The sequence below is a fragment of the Lithobates pipiens genome, unplaced genomic scaffold, assembly GCF_037356315.1.
Source record: "Lithobates pipiens isolate NorthernLeopardFrog02 unplaced genomic scaffold, aLitPip1_a1.2 Scaffold_30, whole genome shotgun sequence".
Lineage (NCBI taxonomy): Eukaryota > Metazoa > Chordata > Amphibia > Anura > Ranidae > Lithobates > Lithobates pipiens.
In genome coordinates, this window is record NW_027507791.1 from 69,065,847 (window position 1) to 69,082,641 (window position 16,795).

The 16,795-nt window shown below is 39.1% G+C and overlaps 1 protein-coding gene across 1 annotated transcript in view; it reads right to left on the reverse strand.

Annotated features, from left to right (window-relative positions):
• Window positions 1-5,097: 5,097 nt before the first annotated feature.
• Window positions 5,098-16,795, reverse strand: part of PPM1A (protein phosphatase, Mg2+/Mn2+ dependent 1A) — a 72,634-nt gene continuing 60,936 nt past the window's right edge. Inside the window, exons 5-6 of the mRNA XM_077464384.1 lie at window positions 11,697-11,754; window positions 5,098-5,976 (exon numbers count right to left, since the gene is read on the reverse strand). Of these exons, the coding sequence (XP_077320510.1) occupies window positions 5,947-5,976; window positions 11,697-11,754 (88 nt within the window). The 3' untranslated portion in view covers window positions 5,098-5,946. The remainder of the gene's footprint in view (window positions 5,977-11,696; window positions 11,755-16,795) is intronic.

Consider the following 16,795-nt stretch of genomic DNA (forward strand, 5'->3'; position numbering starts at 1 on the left):
TTCCCTCCACAGGGTTTTCTGTGGTAAAACCAACAGACCCAATCTTCACCCTTCACGGTGGGTTCCGTAAAACCTTCAGGAGCTGGGGATCCTCGAGGAAACACACAATCCTGGACCTGTAATAGCACCACCGCCAGTAAAACTTTATGGCCTTGCTACCAAGAGTACTGGATCCTAGGGTCCAGCTCTCTAAAAAGAGAAGCTTTTACAGGCAAGACCTCGTTTCTTTGGACACAGGGTCCAGGTACCATTCAATTCAGCCTAAAAGACACTTTGAATGGATCCGCTGCATGGCTAGCCCCAGCAAGGATGGTTCCAGAGGAGCACAGTACAATTTTACTCACGACCAACACCTTAGACACTGGCAAAAAAACACGGAGATACTCCCAGTAGTGGGAGGGGTTCTATAGGGAGTGCACATTTTATCTTAGGGCGTGCCAGTGTCAATCACCTGAACGTGGCCTATAACCCACATAGTAACTACTATGGCTCTGTGTCCCATAATGTACGATAAGAAAGTAGTTCTTTATAGATATCAGAAAGCCCTCTTCTTGTAACTGGCATCACTCTGCTGCCATATCCATGTAAAACACTTAAGCATTGGTGGTATATGCCATAAAAGCTAGGCCGATGGATGTTCTGGCCAAGATAGTCAATAGGAGACCATGGTTAATAGATCAAATGCCAGAGGAATGAGACATTCCCTATATTCCAAGATACAACCTCTATCTCTCTGCATTTATCTTTCAGCGTAAAAACTGATGTAAACCTGTCATAACAGAAATAAAAGCGCTGCCATTACTGACATTAAAATGCCAAACTGATTTGCGCCAATAGCTGCCGAGTCACTGACGCATAACAAGATGAGGAAAGTCAATTTTACCTGTTCCAGGTCGCAGTCTCAATGCATTAATTAGGCAAAAAGGTCAACATGGCATCCAGCCTTTTCAAAAGTGGAGACTGACAAGAACTTCAGGAATTATATTAAAAAAAAAAAATACTTTGTCATTTAAGTCAAACTGGCCCAAACACCACCACTGTGTGGCCAGAAAACCAGTGGATTTAGTTGATGCCGATGCTACGTTCTTTTCCGGCAGGTGCTCCTGCAACTTTGCTGTGTGCTAAATAAAGAGGACTGTTTACTAAAGCACTTTCACCACTCCATAGAAGAGTTTCTCTCTCCCCCCCCCCCCCCCCCCCCAAAGAATACAAGGTTTCATCTGAGTGGCTGAGGTGGGCGAATACTTGACCAACCACAGGAAAAAAATGTTAATAAATACAAGGCTTCTCCTGTGCGGTGTAGGTTCCAGAGCACACAACTATTTAGAACAGTGTAAGCAGGAGTACACAACAGAAGAGGACACAGATTCCTGTTTGTAGCATTGATTACAGCAGTAAACTGCTAATTCGCTATTGGTCACAAAAAGGAGGCATCTGCATAAGTTTTAAGCCACACAGGCCCAGGTAAGTTTGCCAAGTAACACTTTTGCTGGAGTTCTTCATTGGGTCCAGAATCTTCAGGAGCTTTACTGGTTTTTGCTCTACCCGACAGAGATCAGAACAGCCCTCATCCTACAATGCAATGCAGTGTGCCTCATTGGCGAAGTCAGCAGGCCTGGGCATTACAAAGTGGTGTGCCTGTATTTAGTGGGAAATTCCAGCACAGCTACTTTTTTTTATAAAACCTCTATAATCAATCACCTGTATGCCAAACTCCAATATGTGCTTCACACACACAAAAAACAAAACAAAAAAAAACCCAAGTATGACAGTGCAGCGCTACTCTAATTTAAACACAATGCAATAAATGAAATAAAAGGTGTTGTGCAAAAATATAAAAGTACAATAGTGTAATCCAAAAAAAATTCAATCCCATGTGTCCACAAATTCTAATCCAACTGCACTCTCCAAATAAATCAACCCTAGGTGTCACAGAACTGGAGTATCTTCAGCGATTTACACCACTCCTCCACAGCAAGTGTAGATGTCCCCTTAAAAAGATTACTATTAGAGGACATACAATGCTTCCCCCAATCACAGACCACCCCCCCCCCCCCCACAGAGCCTGGACCCCAAGAAGGGGAAAAAAGCATTATAGGAACTCTGAATGGAAGCTCTATAGAATTAGAGGTGGACTTATTGTTGGGGCAGTACAGTTGTATTATAAATGATTTATGTTGCCACATAGGATTGAATTTTATTTTGCATTGCACGGTTGGACTTTCATGTTTTTTCCACAACACATTTTATTTGCAATGTATTTTGTGTTTAAAGAGGAGTAGCGCTGGACTGTTCTACTTCATCATTGATTTTTAATGTATTTGCTCATAGTAGATTTGGGAATGCTTCAAGTAGCTTTGGATTGGGGATCTGCAGTAAAAAAGGAATATGCTGTTGGCTGCTATTTCTGCCAGCTTTCTAATTTTATCATGTACACAGGTTCACTTTATGGCACTTTAGATTAGGCCTGTTTTAATCCAAAATAACACCAATTCTTGAAGCTTGACCTGGGCAGCATGATTAAGAGGCAAATGCTTCCAAAAAAGAAAAGAAAAAAACAAAAACACACACACAAACACACACACACACACACACACACACACACAAACTTCAAATCAAAGACATTCTTCCTTGAAACAAATTTGTAGGAAAGTGAAACATATCTACACTTGAATATAAAATGTACATAATTCCTCAATCAATGCTATAACACAAGTATAGGCATACACTGGAATGCAGTCTCATACTATAGCTTCGGGGCAAAAAGAAGGCACTGTCTCAGTCTAATAATTTACTAATTTATCAGCAGAAGCATTACTCAAAGGACAGTTTTTAAAATGAAGTGCACAAACTTCACTGGCTATAAAACAGGGTTACACGATCTTGCATTGTACAACAATTAAACATTTTGCAGTCTTTATTGGGATTTAGAGAAATTAACTTTTAAACCAAGATTTTTTTTTTTTTACACTGCATGTGGTTTTATGTACTTCATGACTAGATAGTAAACAAACGGGAAACAATTACAATACCAGCACCTCAATGATTAAAAAGGTTAATACAGAAAATAAGTACAACACAAAAATCGTGAACATATTAATTGCTCAACTTAAAGATTTCCCCAATCCCTCTTGAATCCAGCTGTCATCAAAACAAACAAAAAAGTGGCATTTAATATTTCACATGAGTGCTCCATCTCCAGAATTAAACAGTGAAGAGTGGGTCACAACACTTGAAAGAACATTGCAAAGATCACATACTGCAGTAAATGATATACTGGCTTCCTTGCAAAGTTGATAATAAATTCAAGAGTTGTGAGCTAGTGCTATGCAAGTGGTCATCAGAGTGAAAGAAGCTTGCTGAATCTTGCTCAGTGCGTTACCATAGCGTTTTACTGAACAGGATCCTAAAAAGCAGAATGTGTTTACACAACCAATATGAAAATATAGCATTCCAATGCTCAAAACTAGTATTGGTGAATTTTAAAGAGTCCGCCCTCTCAAAACTGATTCAGCTATAGGTGGACACTGTTATACAGATCACCCACTAACCATGGAACCCGTTAATCCTGGAGCTGCATTAAATTAAAATGTAGGTCATGGGTGCTCAACCTTTGACCCTCCGGCTGCTGCAGAACTACAAGTCCCATGAGGCATTGCAAGCCACTGACACTGACTCCCAAAGGCAGAGTCATGATGGGACTTTTAGTTCTGCAACAGCTGGAGGGCAACATGTTGAGCACCTATGATGTAGGAAAACCCAAATTCTATTTTCAAGTAGGTTTGGCATCATGCCTCACTTTACAACACTGACAATGTTAAACCTAGTCTCTCAGTTAGCAACATTTTCAGCATGCAAGGCATGTTCCCTCAGCTGGCCATCAGGTTGCACATTCCTCCTGCAGATCTGATAGGCAGCCCAACTGAAGTGGAGCACAAACAGTCTGACAATGCTGCTAGCAAAAAGGCAATGGCTTAGCAGTCAGTTCAAAACAGAACAGCCAATATGGGCAGGATCTTCATCTAACAATCTTTGCAATATATGAAAAAAATTGTTATAACTATAACTGTTATAAATATACAGTGAGGTAGGATGCTAAACATACAGAATAAATTGCGTTTACAAACCCTTGAAGCAATGCTGCAGTCAAATGAAATAAAGGATAAACTCAACAGGGAAAGCAAGAAATATCCAAGTTAGGCCCATTTGGAGTCATCCAGCTGCAGTGCGCCCTGGAGGGATAAGGTGCTGCAGGCAGCCTGCCAAAGACTATGGCAGACTGTGGCTGGACAGGGATGAACGCTTTACTGAATGATACTGGCATTTAGGGCCCAGTGAGTTCAGGGATAGGGTTCCAGAAAGTTTAGGTAGAATGATCTGATAAGTGATGTGTGTGCATACCACCACCAGTGTCTTCTAGAGTTATAAGATGCCAGTGATACAGCTCACCAACATCTACCAAAACTAACAGCTCTAAATGTAGACTGATCCTTTAAACTTTTCAGTTTAAGGCCATTGATTGTGACTCTGAAAGGACATCACATTCTGGTACTTGTACTATAGCGTACCAGAAAGGATACTATTCAATAAATTCACATAAACACAACTTTATACATATTAGGAACAAAGGGTACACAATTTAGTAATTGGAGTTTATATGGATACATATTGGTTGGTAAATGATACTGTGACAATCATAGTTGTAAACTGCATTATTGACAACTAGTAGTTAAACATACACATGCTTAATAGTTGCAAATCACAAATACAGTTTAATCACTACCTTGCCCTAACTTCTGAATTGGTAAAGTGGAAAAAATATAAACATTTATTAAGTGTTAGACTTTCAGGATTTTTTTTTCTTCTTACAAGCAGAATATAAAAGCTTAAGACATAGTAGCTTCACACTTCCTAAAGGAAAAAAAACAATCCTATAAAACCTCTTGAGCAAAAACACTTAGAAGAAAACGTGTAAATGCATGATCCTTGTGCATGGATGTGTGCTTTAACTGTGGGGCTTCCATAAATATTGAGATAACCAAAAATTTGGATAAGTGGCAGAGACCAAAAAGGCAGACAAGAAAAATTGCTCCTTAATGAGTGTTTGTCAAATCAAGCTTTATTGATAAAATGGAATTCAGAACTCTCTGTAGCAGCAACAGACCCAGCCAGTGTAGTTAAACAAAAAAGAAACAAAAAATTACAACACAAAGTGATCAATAGTGAATGGATGTGTGTGTTTAAATCTTGGTGTAGATTTGTTCTTAAAGACTGCGTTTATCAGTCAAAGGTTATATTAAAAATTCCAATAATTATCTTGTTGCCATCCAAAATTTATTTTGACAGAAAGCTGTTTTGTCTAAAAGAAAAAAAAATCCACTGTACACTAATGTTACAATTCTATAAACAATTTAATAGGGACCCCAAGCTGGTTATGTTGCTGCTTTATGTCCAATCTAAAACCACCACATGAATGTATCGGGTTAGATTATTGGTTGCATCACATAACAAGCTAGACTTCCTATAACCTTTAGAGAAATTTGCAGTCCATAATTAAATATGACAATTTGTACAAGGACAATTGCACTTTACAAAAAAAAAAAAAAAAAAAAAAAAAGTCATACAACAGAATTTGCTGGAGTCTGATTTACAACATGTATTGTTTGAAAGTACTTTAACATAAAATTTCAGTTTTACAAAAAGAAAATATATGTGTAGAGAAAGTATTGGGGAGGAAAAACAAACAAAAAAAAAAAAAACCCAAAAAAAACAGTACAATAGTCAGGGGCCATTCGTACTGCGTTTTATTGTTTTCATCAAGCTCATCCACATCAAATTCCCTTCTTTAAATGAAAAAGGTTGAGGATGGATGCTAAGAAGGATCACTGAGGTTGGGCTGTATGTTCATTGAGGATGGATATAAACTCCATTTCTAAACGGATATATTTACCACATGTCATCTGTTGATGCAGAATCCTTTAAAGATAAGGAGAAAGTAAATATTAATTAGAATGTTCTCAGTCAATTTAAAGGTTTAAGGAAACCTTTCCTGGGACAAAATTGGAGGCTGCCACTTTTCTGATAAGCATTTCAGATCTGGGACAAAGTAGTGAAACCAGAGGGTCAGCATAAGTCAGGCAACCAACATTTTCAGTAGGTGGTCAGCACCCATCTCTCTCTAAAGAAAGGTTTTCTTACATACATACGAACTTAGAAGAACACAAATGCACTACTAACTGCATATATAAAATAAAAAACAGTAACAAGCGATGGCAAAATGACCCACATGGCCCAGCAGAAACACTACCCAACACACAGGTCTCTGGGTTGCTTTTGACAATTAACTTAGAACCCGTTTTTTCCAATTTACAGATTAAACAGCCATAGTTCTGCAGCAATAAAAATTCAAAAGTTCTTGTGTAATCATTCTTCCAGTCACCTTTAGAGCTGTACATTTTTTTTTTTTTTTGGCTTTAAGCTCATCCCACTCACATACTACTTGTCTAATCTCTGCAAGGCTGCTAGCAAAAACTAGGTCGTCTATGGCTATCCATTTCATACTCCACTAATGATCAGGAACTTCAGTGGTTCTTGCTCAGAGTTCACTAGGATAGTAATCACATGCAACTTAATACACATATTTCAGCTAACAGAGGCCACTGCCGCCTTTAGAGAGCAGTGTGTCCGTTTTCTACTGTAACTGAAAGGTTTACTTGTTAACCTAAAATAATCTAGAGAACAGTGTTTAGGAAAACCGTATGTAAATGTAGGCTGCCAAAACTGTCCTAGGTGTAAAGGCTTCAATGACCTCTGGCCGTGACAGAATTAACCATTTTGTGGCCAGAGATCATTGAAGCCTAGATGACCAGATCAGTATGCTTTAAGGCTGAACTGCAACTATTTGCAGAGAAGTTCTCTGAGCAGCATAATTTCTACCAGTATCAGTACCAAGCATTTGCACGAGTGCTGGTACTCTTTGTTCCGATGCCTGCTGCATCCAGCCAGGTATCCTCAGAGTAGCAGGGGGGTGGGCAGCCTCTCAGATGATCGTTGCAGCGGTGAGGAGAGGTACAAGCGCTGATCTCCCGTATAGCTTTCAATAATGCAGCTGACAGCCGCTTCTCCTCCTCTCCCTCCCACGGCTGTCAGATGCTTTATTGAAAGCTATACAGGGAGATCAGTGATTGTACCTCCCCCACTGGTGCACCGATCATCCCCGACTTAAGGATAGACCAATATTGTTTTTCTGTGCGGATACCTATATTTTGGCCATCTCTCAGACAGACCGCAGATATTGTGAGCTGATAATCTTTACAAAAAAAAAAAAAGTACACATTGTAGCATGGTTATTGCTGTTACAAGGAATGTAAACATCCCTTGTGAGATTCATCTTTAGTGCAGCTGAGGCCGCCGAGACTTCCCACAGGTAACATGCCAGTGTCGTGGACCTAAAGACCACTGAAGAACCAGCACAGGTGAGGATGGTGCTGGACACTTTGTTTCCCTACATCCAATTCGCATGGCAGGAGAGTGTGCCTGGCTCACACAGCTCAATGATGGCCGCAGTCTGCATTTAACCAGTTGCTGACCGCCGGCCGTCGAGTGACGGCCAGGCAGCGCATCTCGTGGCGGGAGGGCGCTACGGCGTCCTCCTGTTTAAATAGGGAATGTGCGCAATCATGCGCACACATCCCTGTTCCTTCGGCGGCGTGTCATTGGCCAGCTGTTTACCCACGTGACCGGCTGTGATCGTTTCACAGCCGATCACTAAATGTAAACAAACCACAGTAAGAAGATGTTACCGGGTTCTCCTTGGTAACATCTTCTCCACTGTAAGCGGTAACATCTCGTTAACGCGTACAGTGTACACCAACACACTGATTGCGCCCCCCCCAATAAAGAAGACCCGTCGCCAGGCCATCAGAGTACCCGAGTACCTGTCACCAGGCCATCAGAATGCCTATCTGCAGCCCATCAGAGTACCCGAGTACCCATTTGCAGCCCATGCCTCATAGAATATATGTTGGGGCATTTTCTTTCCAAAATTGGGTCATTTTGTGGGTAATTCCACTGTCTTGGTGCTCCAGGACCTTCAAAAGTGCGATGGGTAGGAATTAGGGCTGAAACAGCTAATCGATTATGAAATTAATCAATTACTATTTTCATAATTGATTTATCAGCCACATAATGGGGTAAAAAAAAAAAAAATAAAAATAAAAAATAAATAAAATAAAATAAAAATTAGCCCACTACAGTACAAAAATATAACCACTGTAAATATTACTTTCACTGTTCCACAGTAAAAAGTTAACCCCTTCCAGTAGTGATTATCTGCTTTTTTTGTACTATAAAAAGGGCCAACCCCAGTCTTTTTAACCCCATTATGTTACTAAACGTCTTAGGCCTGGTTCACATCTATATGTTTATTGGTGCTTTTAGTAGAAACGCACTACAGTTCATTTACATGGTTTCTTATGGGACACGGTTCATAGCTGTGCTTTTTTTTCAGCCGCTGCATATTTGGAAAGGGTCAGGGACTTTTAATGCAAAGTGGTGCTTTTTTGGTTCAACATACTTCAATAGAGAAGCTGCAAAAAATAATGTAATGCGTTTTTGCAGCAATTTGTGGTTTATAATCTGCCCAAAAAAAAAATACAAAAAACGCAAATTTCAGTAAAATCACGTGCACAAAAATCAAAACGCACAGCAAAAAGCACTGCAGAAACAGATCAAGAGAAAAAACTGCATAGGTGTGTACCGAGCCTTATGCTGGCCACACGGATCAATTTTCAGGTGAGAATATTCGCTGAATGAAAGAATGGTTTAAAATTTTCACTTAATTTCTGAACAAAAACCACATACACTGTCTGAACATTCCTTTGACCAAGAAGTTTTCTATTATTTCCAAGTGTTCCCGTCACTGTGGTTGAAAATAAACGTCAATTTGACCCACTTTTTTTTTTTTAAGGTTATTAACCGATTAATCGAAACAATGATCGGCCAACTAATCGATTATGAAAATAGTTAGTTGCAGCCCTAGTAGGAATAAAATGAGATGTGTAATTTATGCTCCTAGAACGCCTGAAGGTACTACTTCAATGTTCGGCCTCTCTATGTGATCAGGCTGTGTAAAAGTATTACACATGTGGTATTGCCATACTCGGGAGGAGTAGCAGAATGTGTTTTGGGGTGTAATTTTTGCTATATACATGCTATGTGTTGGAAATATCTTATAAATTGACAACTATGTAAAAAAAAAAAAAAAAAAAAAAAAAAAGTGTTTATTTTTTTCCACATTTTCCAAAAACTTCTGGAAAAAAATTAACCATTCAAAAGACTCATTATGCCTCACAGATTATACGTTGGGGTGTTTGCTTTCCAAAATGGGGTCATTTTATGGGAAATAGCATTGTCCTGGTACTCCAGAGCCTTCAAAAGTGTATTAGGTGGCTGTGAAATTAGATGTGTAATTTTTTTGCTTGTAGGACACCTGAAGGTACTACTTCAATGTTGGTGCTCTGTATGTGGCCATGCTGTGTAAAAGTGTCACATGTGGTATCGCCATACTCGGGAAGAGTAGCAGAATGTATTTTGGGGTGTAATTTGTTGTATGCATATGCGATAAATAACCTGATATAACAATTTAAGAAAAAATAAAATAAAAGAAAAAAAGAAAAAAAATAATCTTCATTTTGCAAAGAATTGTGGGAAAAAAAGGACAACTTAAAAAAAAAAACTCACCATGCTACTTAATACCTTGGAATGTCTACTTTCTAAAAAGGGGTCACTTGGGGGGTATTTGTACTTTCCTGACTTGTTAGTGTCTCAAGAAATGATACACCTGATGTACTGAAGGCCTGATCAGATGTAATCAATTTTCAGTGATTTGCACCATAGTTTGTAGACTAACTTTCACAACGACCAAATAATATACACTAATGTGGGTTATTTTTAACAAAGATATGTAGCAGTATAAATTTTGGCCAAAATCTATGAAAAAAAATTACCAATTAGCAAAATTTTATGACAGAAAGAAAAATGCATTTTTTTAACAAAAATTTAGTTTTTTTTTATTTATAGCACAAAAAATAAACCCACTAGTGATTAAATACCACTAAAAGAAAGCTCTATTTGTTTGGAAAAAAGGGTGCAAGTTTCATATGGGTACAGTGTTGCATGACTGAGTAATTGTCATTGAAACAGAGTGCTGAAAGCTGAAAATTGGTCTGGTCAGGAAGGGGGTGTAAGTGCACTGTATTGAGGTGGTTAAAAAGGGTCCTGTGCATCTTTGGTCCTGATTCAGGTGGGAATTCAGACAGTATTTCCACCTGAACCAGTTAACAAGGAGGCGCCGGACCCCATGCTGTGAGCCGTGGCCGCAGCATATGTGTACCCAGAATGACAGTGACAACATCTGGGTAATTTTTCTACACATCCATGGATCAACTTCTAAAAATGACTGCATATATTTGTAAAGGATGCTAAGCTGCCCTATCTCAGTGCAATACCCCTAGCAGTCAAAGCACAAGCCTCAAACCAAAAGAAAAAATATATTGCAACTTTATGATCCTTAAATGTGGTGGCCAAGTTAGTTTTTTTATTTAGGTGTTTTCTCATACTTTTCATCTGGTGATCCAGCCAATAAGATTGGGTATACATGGTTAGTTCCTGCAGCTGCTGATCAACAAACGTTTTCCAGCGTTCGACTTCTGTCAAGTGGGGACAGCTACAGACTAATCAGAATTTCTTTTTCACCTTCCTTTGCAAAAGTGGAAGAGGGTTGAGACAACTCATTAACAGTAACAAAGGTCACCATTTTCTCATTTAAAACCCTTATTCCAAAATAGTTGCAGAATGGGCTGAAAAAGTATTAGCTGGAGTTGAGCTTTGTTAGTAAAGTATATCTATACTACCTCTCCCCAGAGGTTGAAAATGCTGCCGTTTGTGTGTGGTTTGCTGCTCCTCCATTGCATGGAGCCACCCTGGGGGCTTGGTCACATAGGTGGCTGGGAAGGGCAGTAAAGTGGTTGAGTTGTGGTTTTGTTTTGGGGTTTATATGCTCATTAAAGCACATGCAAAGTTGGCATTTAGCATAGTTTACGTAAAGTTATAAAGAAGGTAACCCGGTGTTTGAATAGGTTACTTTACACCATTAAACTAAGCCAGCATTCCAGAATTCAATAAACTACATTTAATATACAGACAAGACTACATTACAAAACCTGTTATTGCGACTTCTTTATACTCGTTTTATAATTTTGTTTTGTTGACAGTTGATCTTCATGGCCCATTTGTATCCATAGTGTTTTATCCTGTGCTATTTTAAGGCATACCAATAAAGAATTTAAAAATAAATAACGACCTGTCAGGAGAAAAATATGGAAGCCATCATTTTGGTTTTTGAAGGTGGTCACCCCTTTTTCCTGCATTACTGGTATGGTATACCTGATAGACAAATGCTTATTCTGTAACAGGGACTCACCAGATAGGCCAGCATGAAGACAGCCCAGAAGTTAACATGTACCAGGAAATTGCCAATAAAAACTTCCATATTTCTGTCCAGATATGCTTTTAAGGCTTTAAGATGCCCCTGATGTTTTACTATGTATAAAATTACAATTACTAAAGAGAAGCTAGTTTAAAATGGAAGCTTTCCCACCAGTAGCTTTAGAAAAGTCAGATGCTGAAATACTTACAGTGTCATCATTTCTATATGGATTCAGCCTGTTGTAAACTGCTTCAATCACACTCCGCCTAAAACAAATAAAAAATAAATAAATAAAAAATCATGGCAAAATATTTTAAATTAGTGGTCACATTAGTCTGTCCAGTACAACTAAGACTGACCTAAATCTCCTGCTTCCCATTAGGAGTAGCTGAGGTACTTTCACTAATGGGGCACCAATCATACAAATGTCACAGAACATGATAGCAGTATCTATCTTACTGGGTCTAAGGAGTTTCAGCTGAACAGTAAATAATCCTGTATGGACACTGTTTATACAAATTAACCTAGGAGTATTTTATGAATGTAAACAGAACTGCAGGTTTCAAAATTACATTTTTATTTTTTTTTGCAAGATCTTTGTGCTCAAGTTTTCAGGCCTACACAACACCAACGATTGTATGTGCCAAGTTCTTCTACATTTAGGTTTAGAATTTTTATTTTTTTCTACTATGCATGATCTAGAAGTGGGATCACATCAAAAATTCAACAAATCTGGGACTCAAAAAAATAAATAAAAAATAAACACACACACACAACCTCTTTAATAGAAAAAACTGTTTTATACTTATCTGCTCTGTGCAATTGAATTATAGAGTGGCCCAAAAACTCCTCTTCTGGTGTCCCCTGCCAGCTCTCCTAGCCCCTCCTCTCCTCCGTCATTTCCTGAGGGCGCACGAGCGGGCTGGGTATCTGCTTTAGCAAAGAGTATGCTAGTGTACTATGCCAACTGCAGCATACTGGCTCAGAGAGGGACATGTCAGGCCACTGCTTCAAATTTATATTAGAGCTGAGGTTGATTTAAAAGCCATTCCACGATGCATGTATTTAATGTTTATGTCTGTAGTTACGGTACAATTATTCAGTGCAATCTGGAACATCTCAAAATTTAGCATTCACCATTATGCAACCACTGTACAAAACTGGTGCCCTTTTGGATTGACATGTCTCATGATTTGCCCTTTTCCATAACCCCAACACAAATCTAAAGATAATCTAGCCTATGCCAGTCTGTGGCTTCTCTAGAGCTTGTAATGTAAAGAAACACAATGGATATATCTGAAGTAAATGCTACAAAAAGCTTTTTAGGAGACCAACATCCACAGGGCATCAACGAACTAGTGCAATGGTCTTCAAGGTGTGGCACGAATACAGACCTTTGCTTATCTTTTTTCCAGCCCTACTCCTCCAACTGACACCAAAGATGGACACTATGCCTTCTACTGACACAAACAATGAGAGCACCATTCCTCCAACGATAAAGCACTATTCCTCCCACTGATGAGCAACTGGCATTATTCCTCCCACCAATTCTCAAGATTTGACACTATCCCTCCTCCTGACTACAAACACTGCATACTTTTGGTACTCCTTGCTGACAAACTTGGAGGTATTGTTTTCTACTGCCACTGGGCCTACGCTACCCCCATTAAGTCTGAAGGACAGTTATCTGGTCCTTAGATTTAGAACTTTTGTAGGCCCCTGAACTAGGAGACAATCAATGATTACGTGGTTGCACTTTGCTATACTGATGCAGCCCAGAAAACAAGTCAATAGTTCATATAAGCAAAACATAGGAATGTCTCACTGAGAAGAAATGGGTATATCCATTTTAGTCCAAGGTGTAGAACACCAACTCTGGGTATAAGTTGCATCACTCTTTCCAACTGTTGAGCGTGATGCACAACTACCATAGTTACAAGACTCACACATGAAACAGTTGAGCTCTTAAAGTGGCCCCTATCGTTTTCAGCCAAGGAAGCTGCCATCTTTGCCTCTGTTTAATCTTCAATTGCTATGGTGCTGCACATGTGATTCGTTATGACACCAGCCACTGGATGGTTTGATAGTTTGGCTGAGAGCACAGCCAATGTGCAGTTAGCATTCCTGGCATGCCTTTTTTTTTTTTAACTGGTTAAATCGATGGGTTTACTTCCATTTTAAGTAAACCTGTGCTTTTGACTTAAATTTGTCCCTGACCTTAAACAAGCATGCAGAATATGGAGCCAGAACTCCAGATGAGCATGCTTATTCTGACAGTGACAAATAAGCACTTTAATACTGGGCACTTTGCACGCACACCACCGATCGCCGGCTCGTTATCCTGAAAGACGTCATATGATGTCCAGTCAGGACAATGGAACCACCATCCGGCCATCATTTTGCTATGGGCCGGGCAGGAAGTGGTTAAAAGTAGTATTAGAATGACAACAGGGATCCAGCATTTTAAGAAAAGGTCAGAAGTTAAGACATTTCTATCAGTACATATAGTCTCACCCAAAATTGATATCCTGGGATGGGTGGAAGCTGGACAGATAAAGGATCAAATGCAGACCTGATCTTGTCCTCACAAGAGACATATTTCCTTTTTTGATGAAGTAAAATCTCTGATACCTGAAACTATGACCTAAAAAATCAACCCAATTCCCGAAAGGCCAAAGGGAACTTCACTTTCGCAGCCTTACCTCTGTCTCATTTCCTTAGCCAGCTAGAATTTCCTTGCTAATCCACCTCTAAATCACATCAGTCCCCTACATTTAAACAAGCCTCTATCCTCTCCCCCCAGAATGTTCTTGTCACATCCTCTTGGACTCCAAGAACTCCTTCCCCACAAAATGGTTTCTGTATCTTATGTGAAAACTCAAATACTGAGATTTCCATAATGCCTATTTGATTTATATTTCTACAACCACTTACTATTTGTAAGAGAGTCTCTGTCAAACCCCCTTCTCAATAAACAAATACCAATATCTATATTGCCCCCTGATCTTACTGTTGAAGGGTTCTCATTTATGTTACATTTTACTTGGCGATGATCCTAACTAAAGCTTAATACACACTAGGGCTGAAACAATCGATTAATCGACAACTAATCGATTATGAAAATCGATTACGATTTTCATAATCGAATAATCGGCCACTAACATAATGGGGGTTAACAAAATAACTAAAATTAGCCCTTTATAGTAAAAAAGAGCAAAATCGCTACTACAAATATTACTTTCACTGTCCCATAGTAAAACATTTACCCCTTACAGTAGCGATTATTTGCTCTTTTTGTACTAATTTTAGTTTTTCTAACCCCATTATGTTACTAAACATCTCAGGCCTGGGTCACACCTCTGTTTTTTGGTGCTTTTTGCAGAAACACTACAATTCATTTACATGGTTTCCTATGGGACACGTTCACATCCATGATTTTCTCAGCTGCTGTGTATTTCGAAAAGACAAGGACTTTTTTTTTTTTTTTTTTAATGCAAAACTGCCATTTTGGTTTTTTGGTTCAATATACTTCAATGGAGAAGCTGCAGAAAAGCATGTAATAATGCGTTTTTGCAGCATTTTGTGTTTTTTAATCTGCCCAACAAATTGGCCAAAAAAATATGTAAAAAATGCAAATTGCAAACTTTTTTTTTTAAAGTTATTAACCGATTAATCGAAACACTCGGCCAACTAATCGATTATGAAAATAATCGTTAGTTGCAGCCCTAATACACAGTATCATTTTTTTTCCAGTGATCTCCCCCGCTGAGCTATGTTGACAAGGGGACAGCCCTCCGCCATAACAATCTGGTTAGCCACTGGCTGAGAGCGATGATTGGGAGCCAGTCGGCTGCTGGTTTTACAGCATTTTTCCTGTGTGTACAGCTTTAGTTTGTGCGCTTTGACCCTACTTCTTTATGAAAGTGTCCAAACACTTGATAAATAATGAATTTACCAAATATATCTCTCAAATAGAGCTGGGCGATTTTCTATATATAAAAAAAAAAAAAAATAATCTATTTTTTTTTAAAATGGACACCGCGCTAGTCCTGAGGAGCTGCGGGTAGGAGTTTAGGCGAGGCCGCGGCTTCTGCCTAGTCCGTGGCATCCGGCCTCGTGGACTAGGCCGAAGCTGTGGCCTCACCTAAAAAAAAAAAACCCTGCCTGCAGCTCCTCAGGACCGGCGCAGTGTCAGCGCCGGTCCTGGGGAGCTGCAGGCAGGAGTTCAAAAGGCAAGGCCGCGGCTTTGGCTTATTCCACAGCGTCCGGCCTCGCAGACTAGGCCGAAGCCTCGCCCAAAAACTCCCGCCCGCAGCACCGGCAGAGTGGTGAGAAGAAAAAAAAACGATTTGCTTACATTTTGAATCTATTTGACCTCTCAACTCGATTCAAGATTTAAAATCGTTTTTTTCCCACAGCCCTACTCTCAAACACCTAAAATTAGATTAAACTATAGCCTCATTATGTTAACCACTTATGGACCGCCCGCTGTCATATGGTGGCACATTCGCCCAATGGTCTTCAAATGACTTTATTGCATTTTAGCGTAAATATGAGATCTGGGGTCTTTTTGACCCCAGATCTCATATTTAAGAGGTCCAGTCATGCATTTTCTCTTACAGTGGATTTTTTTAAAGGATAGTGTCAAAATAAAGTAAAATTAGAAGAAAAAAAAAATTTAAAGTGTCCCATGCCAACGAGTTTGCACACAGAAGCGAACGCATATGTGAGAATCACCCGCCTATGAAAATTGTGTTTAAACCACACATGTGAGGTATCGCCGCAAATAGTTAGAGCGAGAGTATTGCAATGACCGTCATTTTATTCTCTAGGGTGTTAGAAAACAAATATATAATGTTCGGGGGTTCCAAGTAATTTTTTTCTAGCAAAAAATAAATATTTTAACTTTTAAACACAGTCTGAAAAATAGGCCCAGTCCTTGAGTGGTTAAGCTGTCAAATACATTTAGGTGCACAGGGCAGTCAGCTTCTAGGATTTCTATGAGATCTGCACAGCAGGAGATCAAATACTAAAAACAACTGCATTCAGACAAAAGCAATCAAAACATGAATAAAGTGGCGTTTAGCTTAAATGTGCATTTAACAGGCAACAAGGTGGTGTACAAGGTCAGGAAAATGTATAAACCAAATTGGTGACAGATAGAGTAGCGTTAAATAGAATTGCCCAAAAAAAAAAAAAAAAAACAACACTAAAATGCAAGATTCATTAGCTGGAGAAACCTCAATTTAAAAACAAGCTTAAAAGAATAAACAGGCAAACCACTATGAACACATGCTACATACAAAT